The sequence below is a fragment of the Pecten maximus genome, chromosome 5 (assembly GCF_902652985.1).
Source record: "Pecten maximus chromosome 5, xPecMax1.1, whole genome shotgun sequence".
Classification (NCBI taxonomy): Eukaryota; Metazoa; Mollusca; class Bivalvia; order Pectinida; family Pectinidae; genus Pecten; species Pecten maximus.
This window is the reverse complement of record NC_047019.1, coordinates 22,240,288-22,250,862: the sequence shown is the minus strand read 5'-3', so window position 1 is coordinate 22,250,862 and position 10,575 is coordinate 22,240,288. Positions and strand designations below refer to the sequence as shown.

Here is a 10,575-nt window from a genome sequence, read left to right as displayed (position 1 = left end):
CGCTCACAATGCCTGACTTTACATGCAATAGAAATCGTTTATTTTGAAAAATATGCAAACAAGGAGGGAACGGCGGGGCGCCTTGCTGAGGAGACGTGGGCTGGCCATTAGCCGTAACGACGGACCGTGAGGTACCGCCCACAACCAGACTCAGACAAGGCCCCGCACTCTTTCTTGCATCCTTTTAAAACGGGTGATTGGTTCCCATGAAAAAGGAACAGTTCTTACAGACACGTCGTACAAAGTAGTGGACAAATTGACTGGGTGCCCATACACATATTGAAACCTCAAGTACTAAGCACTGTAGCAAGTGTAAGGCTGATGGAGGGTCGTACGGATTTGTCGCCACAACTGGACATGGAGTATCACGCCCGGAGTCCGGGACTTTCCTCAGATGATGAAGTATCGAGAGAACAACACCATTATGCAATGTCAACATCATCATTTGGCAGTTCTGAGGAAGCGTATTTCAAAGACATGAACAACAAACGAAAACACCTACAGACAAAATGTATGAACGAAAATGAACTGCAGGAATTAAGGTTAAAGATCAACTCTAGAGAACGGCGTCGCATGCATGATCTCAATTCAGCTTTAGACGGACTCAGGGAGGTGATGCCATATGCAAATGGCCCATCGGTACGGAAACTTTCAAAAATAGCAACTTTATTATTGGCAAAAAATTATATTTTAATGTTGAACAGTTCTTTGGATGAAATGAAAAAGTTGGTAAGTGATATCTACCAAGTTCATCCTGGCAGTCAGCGATCTAGAGCCCCGCCAGCTCACGTGCATCCTTCTCACGCAGCCCATCCCTCGAGCGTGCCGTCCTTGCATGCACTGCCGTCGTTGTCTCCGCCAAGCATGTCGTCCGTTCATCCGCACGACATAGAACCAACAACGTCCAAGGAGCCTGCCGTATCCGTGCCATCAGTCCTACCCCATGACAGGCATATGTTTTCCAATCGTTGGCCCGTGCCGTGCGCGTGCAGCCATTGTATGATAGACTCGATGCGAGTGTCTTACTCGACTTTAGCAGCTAAATACCCCAGTTCTATGGCTAATCCGTCGATGTATAGAAAATGATACAACAGTGCTATGTGAACAGACAGGAAACATAAGTGACACTTGTATGGCAACAAAAACTATATCCTCTAGTGATAACACGATATTACTGTTAGTTGACTGAAGCAATGGATTAAAGACGGATATTTGTAATTTGTGTCTCAAGGACTTTAATAGGAATGTGTGCCTACCACTTCGTAACAGACAAGTGCCTTGCGTGATATGGTGGTCCTACATCGGGTCCCGGCAGTGACCATTCCTATTAGTGTAGGTCTCCATTGAACGTGTTTATGACGACTGCCGAGATACCTTTGTGGTTTAGATAGCACGCCCATTCTATTGACAGAGGTGTATGACTAACGTCTAAAAAGTTACAAGAACGAGACACCCCGAACAAACAATTTCACAGTTTCCATTCAATTTAAATACCGTATCCAAATCAAGTGACTATTTGTGTTCATAACCAAAGAATGTGTTCAAATATCAAAGGTGTTTAATCTTATTTTCAGTATATTTTTTATGAATGAACTTTTTAATGTGATTGTGTCTAATTTGTATATGTTGAACAGCTGTTATATTTTTGTGAAATTATCATGTACATAAGGCTATTGGTGAAACGGTTTATTTTTAATAAACTTACAGATAAGAAATTTATTTGTTCACGTATGTATTTTATAAATGCTTCATGACGAGACACTGTGGTACTTTACTAGTATTGTCAGTGTCCGATGATATCATCGTCAAAATAGATGTCTAAATATTGTTGCATATTACTGTGTCTGAAATGAAATAATCGTTTAATGAGATTTATTCTTTCAATTGGGCAATGTGCCATAATATATATCTGTATATAAACTACCAAGCAATATATCTATAGTTAAATATCACGTCACCCTTTCAATTAACTGATATTAAGATATTTTATGTCGCTTTTCTAGCTAAATCTATAACCAAGATCAAGCCGGGTTAATCTTTACAGTTCCATCTCAATATTTGATGGTATTTGACTGCGTTACACTGCTTAGAAACGTTTGTCTTAGAGGTAAAATGTCGAAGGAAATCCATCAGCAACAAGATAGGTCAGTTGGCCGCCTTAACCATTAAGAGTGGCTATCTTTAATATCTTAATACTTGCCAATAATCTCTCAATGTTTATAGTTTTCAACTAAGCCTTGTATCATTTTTTAATATTTTACTGGAAATTAAACAAAATTATTACAACAGTCGGTAAAATCATTAATGTTGAACATTGAAAATGCGTAGTTAATATAAGATTTTATATCAAAAGCATTTAAAGAAAATTAGAATTATTGATGAAAGTTAATTAGTCTGAGCGCAGAGATTCTATTTAGGTTAAATTGAGCTCATCTTAGATTCAAGGCTATATTTTTGAAAGAAGACTTCAAAATTGCAGTTTATACAATCATGTACAGCAGCAAGTTGAAACTGTAGAAACTGTATATACAGTGTCGTTAAAATTATTGTTAACTATCTATGACATCATACGGTTTTGATAAATATTACGCTATTGAAGTTTTACTTTTTAACAGTGTAACGTATTAGACCATTTAAGTGATTCGTTCGAGAACTATTTCTGGTATCAATTCGAGTGTTTTAATTCATTTAATTTTTAATTTTCCTTTTTTTTCAAATTTGGCAAATTACATGTATTAATCAAATACTGAATTGGAATTGAAGAACAGACGTCTTTACGAAATATGCTACTGATTCATCCCTTTTACCAGTTTTCACTGTCAAACAAATTGATATTTTACACTATGATTATTAGCATGACATATTATAGTTCATGTGTATTAAAGAATTAATTTCATAGAATAATAAATATTTTCTCTTATAATTTATGGAATATTATCTTCTAACATTTTAATACATTTTATTATAATAGTTTTCCATTTTACATGGGTATGTACATAAATGCTTTTTTCTTCTTCATAAAATATTTCATTTCATATAGAAAAAAAATGTAATTTAGATAATTACACATTGTAAGGAACTCATATATTTATATATTGTTAGTATTCAGAAGATACGAAAACCTATATTGTTATATCAGGTATAATCATATCATGTATAAACGTAACAAACATTAGCTCCGGAGAGCTATTATCATGGCAAAAATGTAAACCATAGAATTCAGAACGAGTAAAAATTAATAAACTTATTTATATTAATAAATAAAATAAGATATCAGAAAAGCGATCACTTTGTTAGTAAATCGACCTGTTAAGTAAAATTATCAATCGATGATAAAAAACAATCTATTTATATAAAAGATGACGAATACATCATGCAATAATCAAAGAAATTATACGAAACAAATTAACTTCTTATTCTAATAAAACATTTGCATAGAAAATCGTCCACATGTGTATTTAGATATAAAGTATTAAGAATTATGAAAATGTTGCACCGCGAAATACTTATAGCCATAAGTTATCAAATTGTGCTAATCAAAATAAAACTTGTGTTCCACCATCATTACTTGGGATAATATTTCTTGCCGGAAAGACATATTTCGAAAACATGAACTCAATTAGAATAGAATTATACACAATGGAATCTCTGAGATCTTCACACAAAATACGTTTGAAGTTTCAGTGCAATACAATTATCTGACCATACACGAGGTACGCGTGGAAAGAAGTGTGCTTTATTTATTAATGTGTTACTAAACACTCTATACACTGAACACATGTACTTACAATTTCAAATTTCACTAATGCGATAGTGCACTGGGGTGTTATCAATATTAAGTGTACTAATCACTTCGTGCACTAAATACATATCAATGTTAACCGTATAAGTACCTAGAGCTACAATGTACTCACTGGATATCGATGTAAACTTCACTTACGTCATAGTGTACTAGAGAGTTATCAACGTGAGGTTTACTAAATCCTTTGTACACTTAAAACCAATTTTAACGGTATTCGGAGCTATAATGTACTCCCAGGATTTCAATGTAAACTTCACAAAATCCGCAGCAAACCGGATATAATTTTTTTAACTTCTCTAAAATTACTATACACTGGATAAAAAATTATTGATAATTTATTCAGGGTTAGTTCTTATGATTATTCACACAACTGAACGTCACATGAAAGTGTGACTTAAATTATAGAACTGGTATATTATGCATCATGCAGCCCCAAAAAACTCGTCAGCGACGGCAAAGTGTGGCAATCCAGAGAGTTTGAAAAATCAAAGGGGGCTAAAAAATGATAAAATATAGTGAAGTGAAAAGTCAATAACATCCTAATCTAAATTTTTAGAAAATATTGGATTTTGGATGATTTGTAAAAGAACGTGAAAAACTCTTGCATTCTAAACCAGTACGACTTTTAAAAAAAACCCAGGCATGGTATGCGGGCTAAATTGAGAAATATTAAATCTACAATACCACTCAGCAATCTCAAAGAATGCTGCAAAAGACACACAACAGTACAGCACTTTTAAATATAAATTTAGCAAGTTTCTAGAGCACATTATGTACACACATTATTGTTATTGAATATGTTTCTGAATGAACAATCATTTGACATTGAAAATTATTTTGTAAATGTTCAAAAACTATTGATAAACTCGTCGTTCGAAACATCTAGCAGAGCGTGCTAGTCCCCAAACATAACTTAAAATAAAAGAATACTAACGAAAGGAATATTGACCACTTATTGTATATTTCCATACATCAACATTTATAAATGTGTCCTTAAGAAAAATATAACTTCACTTACATCGTCTGTCCGCACAAGCAATGTTATTCTTAAAAATGCTACATCGGCAAAAGAGCATCTCAACTGCTTCTCACAAAAAACAGCGTTCTAATAATAATCTTTTATAAGACCGAAAGTTACACAAAGAAATAAAAAATGGAACTAGAATTTCTTTGGGACGCACTTAATCATTGTATCTTCTTTAAATCCAAAAGATGAAATAAGAAGCTCAATCTTTTAGAAATGGTAATAGCGTTAAGTATGCAATTATGGTATTGTTTTAAATATATATATATACAACAGCCACTTCTTGTTATCAATCGATCAGGTTTTGTTTTTCTTTTGTGGTCATTAACACCTTGAATATTTACAGCCAAAACATATATTTATACAAAGAATTGAAAATTTCGCAAAATTCAATCTTAAACATTGAAGACATTTTCTATTAAAAATGAAATAACATTGGTTCTACTGAAAACTAAAGTCGACAAGAGACTAATTCCACTTTCAAATTTCTGACGTATTTAGCAACCCCAAAAAACTAAATTGAAAACCAAGAACAAATTTGGAAACCGCAATCTTAACTACTTTTTGTCACAGAGGGAACAATTAGATGCAATTCACTGGGTGAAAAGAACTGAATTACACATGGTCTAATTGAAATGAAATGTGTGCGGTTTGTTTCTGTGGGGCTAATTATGGAAAGTAATGAAATAATCCCAAATGATACAAGAGGGCTTTAAGGCAAACGAGCGTTCTGGGTGTTTGTTTAATTTGCTGGTATTATTAATGGATAAGAAGGTTGAAAACAATACAGGTTTGGTGTTGGTCCCAATCCAGATGTGACGAGTACGGTTGCGGGCCTGGAATAGCATGCAGAATTCAAGAGGTTTACTCAACGACAGAGGCAGTGTATTTGAACCAGCAGGGAAGAAAATCTTAGTCTATGCCCAAGGCGACATGATGAAGAACCCTTACCAAACATCTTTTTATTACCTTCATTTTAACGTTTTCAATATCACACTAGAAGATACAATGACTCGTTTCAGTACCACCGGAGCAGGGGCTTTGAGGGTCGCACCAACAATGGGATGTTCGCGATACTTTAATCACAATAGACTTCATTTCAAGAGCTTTGCAAAGCTTCAGGGTAGCCGAAAAATTGACAATTTTCTCTGACAACTCTTTTATTTTTTTGCATCGATAACCGCTGGTCATGTAGGGAGTTGTAAATTAGCAGTATTGAGTGTTGCAGGCTAGTCTACAGAGAAAGATAAGTAGCGTGCTTTAATCGGCCACGTTTACCGCCCCATGTCTTTGCACAAAGAGGGGGACATATTAGATCTGTTGTGGGGATATATATGGGAGGGACACTCGTCATGCTAGGGACAGGTGACGAGGCTCCACTGCGCATGTCGCTACCCCTGCGGACCCAGAGAATGATAATGAGGAATACATAATCTACCTTGGGTCTGCCAGGAGATGTATGTGAGAACTTAAATTTCAAAGACCAAAGACGGGGAGGAGCCGGGACCAAGATGGATAGATGTGAGGAAGCGGGCAAATTACAGAGATAGTGGACAGTTGGGCTTCAGTATTAAGTCTCCACGACAACACTAGATCCATCATGGAGGCGTGAACAGACGAAAATCATCCCCTGGACTCTCAATCATCCGACCCGACAGTGCGGAAGTACATCCTATTGTACTCTAAAACAAAGATACCTGTACTATGTACAAAGAGAATTAGGAATCTATAAAGAACTTTGAAGGCTAAAGTCATGACAATCGGTCTAAGATAAGGAAATTATTCCAGCTTTAAAATTGCTGATTGGAAGAAATTCAAACCCTAAATAAAATTAGTAAAATTGTGTGATCCCAATATTTCCCACTGGTCTCACGCTTTTTAAATGTAAATGACTCAATTAGTAACTTAATTGCTTCAATAATCGCACTGTCTTTGTTCGATGCAAAATATACTAGGATCACTGATGTTCTATGTAATGTTTTAGGTGCCTAGATCTACTCGACAAAGAAATTACTTACTGATTATAAGTTGATAGGATATCCCTTAATACAAATATCATATCATTTCATTAATATACATGTAACCATTGAGATGAAATATCCGTATAAATAGTGTGACAGAAAGGAACTCAATATGTCCAGTTTTCAGGGGATTGACTCTAATGACATACCTGACATTGTTTTGTTTTGTTTTCACCTCCCATAATCGTAATTAAGGATATATTGACGATTGTTTTCCGATAATAATTACCTACCGATTTAATCGCATTTTTCAAAACATCAAGATAAAATTTCATACATTTTTTCATTACGCATTATAATAGTTTGTTATATAAATTAAAACGGACGCTGTTTTCTGAAGAAATGTCGTATGCGGTTAAATCACTGAAAACTAGAGTAAGATGTGAAAATGTTCTGGCGCTTTACCATTTCACTTATTAACTTGGAAGTAACTTGCTTCCGGACAAACATATTTAAGGACCATAGAAAAAGCTATGTGAAAATTCCAGGATATACAATATGTACTATAATGATATGCCAGACGGGTTTATTTTATAGGTTCTTCATATTATTTCATAATTGTCTATAATGTGCTCACTTTGTCACAGATTCTATCAGAAAACCTACCCAGTTTCCGTCATTATGGATTCTTAACACCACCATGTTGTTATTTCAGACACAAATCTTTCTGACCCTTGAATCATAATGTTTAAAGGTGTTTACACACCGAATAGTGACAGTAATGATAAACAAGATACATAGTATTTTATTCCCGATGAAGATACACATGCCTTAAGGAGGAATTAGGTTTTTTTTCACAAACATATCCCTGACTGTGGGGAGTGTGTTTGTACCATTGGATTAAATTGCATACCATTTGAAATGACTGACAGTCGGTTAATGACAGTTGGCCCATGCTTTGAAAAGAGAGGTTATACCTATCACCACCTCGCGTGGTAGAGGTCAAAGGATTGTTACTGACCGACTGACTCTTTGACTGGTACCGAATTGCCTTACAACAGGACAAACTTTTAGAGATACATATTCATGATTGGGTAGAGAAGAGTGAAGTTTTATTTACAAGCAGCTTGGCACTTGTTGTTAAGCTAAAAGTCTGACATATACATGAATATATAATATAGAGCAAACACTTCAGACTGAGTACTGGATTACGTAGCTTTAATCACTTGCAATTTTTATTTAGGCTTATTATGCAGAACCAGGTACCCCTTCAAATGTTTTCAAACAAATTACTACTATCTAATGAAACAAACACGGCTGAATCATGAATTATTGTAATCAGTGTAAATTCAAAGTAGTAATCTTACTAAAAGTGTGGTGGAAAAGATTGCATATTTTGTGGAAATTGAACAACTTTCTTTTCATTTATTTTAAGTATATCCATTTTCCGTTTTAAGATAGCGAATAGAGAAAGAGGCACTTGTAAAAATTAAATTTTACAGTATGGTTCAGGTTCCACAATACTTACCTTGCTTCTTACAGCCTCGGGGTAAACATCAATCTTTTGAAAGGAACACAGTCGTGGGGGTGACTAATACCTGTCACATTAACAGAGTAACAGATCGTTATAAAGGTAGCATTGATAGAACATGATATTGTAATTCACCAAATACTATGTAAAGACTATTTATCTGAGTTTATTTTGTATGTAATTGAGTGTCTGTTAGCTCTCTTATCTCCGATTTTCTGATGACTATGTATATGATCGTACAACGTACCTAGGTAGCTAGCTGAACCTAATACAGCATCATTATAGAGGGTGGGCGGACACCGGAAGTGAGTAATAGTATTATATTTCCTGTAATATTTTCGCATTTCCTTTCTATGATAAACGATCTAGATACAGGTATCAATCAAATTAGTGTTTGATGAAAATGATCTCATTTGATCAAGCATATCTACTTTGACGCGTCACTTTAGAGTACAATTTAAATAGTTTCTTCAATATAAAAAAATCCAAATTACAATGTACTAATATCTTGCAGTTTTCATGTAAAAATAAAAATTATACATGTCATAGGTTGGACGCATACTGGTTTAATGTAGTCGTCACTTCGAAAAGACAACATTCAGAAAAAGGAAATATCGAAATTAAATGAAACATCATTGGATGCATTAAAACCAAAATATTTTAACACAGTAACAACAGCTTGGGATCAAGTATGTTGTGAGCTACCGGTATGTCTTGTAATGACGTACTGAGATACTGATGGTAACGTAGTGAACTTTTTAACAGGCAATACAGGAGGGAATATAAATATTCAAATCAGCCCAGGAGAAGTGAATTGATCCATATAAATGAAATGATAACTGTTTGGTATTACCGTTGAACGTGTGCATTCAAAACAATGTTTTCCGTATTGCAATATGCAGAACAAAAGATAGATCCTGTTTCTTTAACACATATGCACGAATGAAAAGAAGTCAATCTTTTAATTATTTATGTAAATTACTATGAATATGATTACTATAAAGCACTTTATAACACAATAAATAGTATTGGATATCTAGTTCATTCTTGCAATTACTGTTTTTTTCTTTTCGTGTAATTTATTATAAACATAAAAACCCAACTCATATACAGGAGGAAATTATACACAATAAAATGTGGCAAATTGTATGGACTACAAAGTGACTAATCCTTAGTTACCCTGAGATACGAGCTTAAATAATGAAATTTATTGTGACTGAGATAAGTTACACGAATTGTTTCATAAGAGGAAGCCGTAAAATGTGCCACCCCGGGTGTATACGCTTATTGTTCACTCTTTTTACTATTACAAGGTTACAGTTGTGAGCATTCCTTACTTCATATGATCGTGTGGACAATCACAACCAACCACAAAGGCCCAGGTTTGTTAGGGATGGTAACAGTCATATTTGAAGTATGGCGGGGTTAATAGATAAGGTCATATCTGTATTGTAACCTTCTGGGGCGTTTATCTCGCACACAAACTCAATCTTTATTAGAGTGTTGGAAGATGAAGTTGTCATACTAACAGAAGATGGACTATCTTTCATGTATATTGATGAGAGTGTACTTGAGAATAACGAAAGGCTAACAAGGAACGGTGAGGACCAGGTGGGGGGCCGCGGGGTAGCTGGGTAACAAAGGGAGATAATTTACTAGAGTCTGTGGTAATGGTAAACCGATCTACCCCCTAGAAGTACAAGACACCATTATCTAATGATAGAGATACTTTCACCACAAAGAATATCGTCACAATCGTTGAAAAATTGTATTCGAATGTTGTCCTTCATATATAAATATACGTAAATATCACGTGATAAGCCTCCTGGTTCTTAAAAGAAGAACATATGATGTCGTTGCTAATAAGATTATCCTATACTGAAATAGAGTGAACTTTCGTATAGGATGGTTTGATAAACCATACATATGTATATAATCAATAATAGTTACAGTTGTGAATGCATTCTCTCTATCAAGAAGAGCACGACTACCAAATATCGTTAATCATTGTAGGAATAAGTTTCAAATTAGCGGTTTTTCAATTCCGGTATTTTATTAATCTTAGATATAGGAAGCTTCCAGGGGCTATGCATCTCATTTTATTTAATGATATTACTTGGCATGAGATACGATTGATATGGTAAAATGACAATTATTGATAACTTAGTTCGTACTTCGTGAATGGTATTGTTCCCCTCGTTTTTTTGTCCGAATATTATTTTAGCGTGTCATGCATTTTTCTTTAGTGTAACAAAAT

The 10,575-nt window shown here is 34.5% G+C and overlaps 1 protein-coding gene across 1 annotated transcript; it reads left to right on the top strand.

Annotated features, from left to right (window-relative positions):
- Positions 1-244: 244 nt before the first annotated feature.
- On the top strand, positions 245-1,709 carry LOC117328555 (oligodendrocyte transcription factor 2-like). Its single transcript, XM_033886084.1, has one exon. It carries the CDS (start codon positions 322-324, stop codon positions 1,084-1,086), a length of 765 nt encoding a protein of 254 aa, XP_033741975.1. The 5' UTR covers positions 245-321; the 3' UTR covers positions 1,087-1,709.
- The last annotated feature ends 8,866 nt before the right edge of the window (positions 1,710-10,575 follow it).

Coding starts and splice junctions, on each gene's coding strand:
- LOC117328555 (XM_033886084.1), top strand. CDS start 322: ATGGAGGGTCGTACGGATTTGTCGCCACAACTGGACATGGAGTATCAC.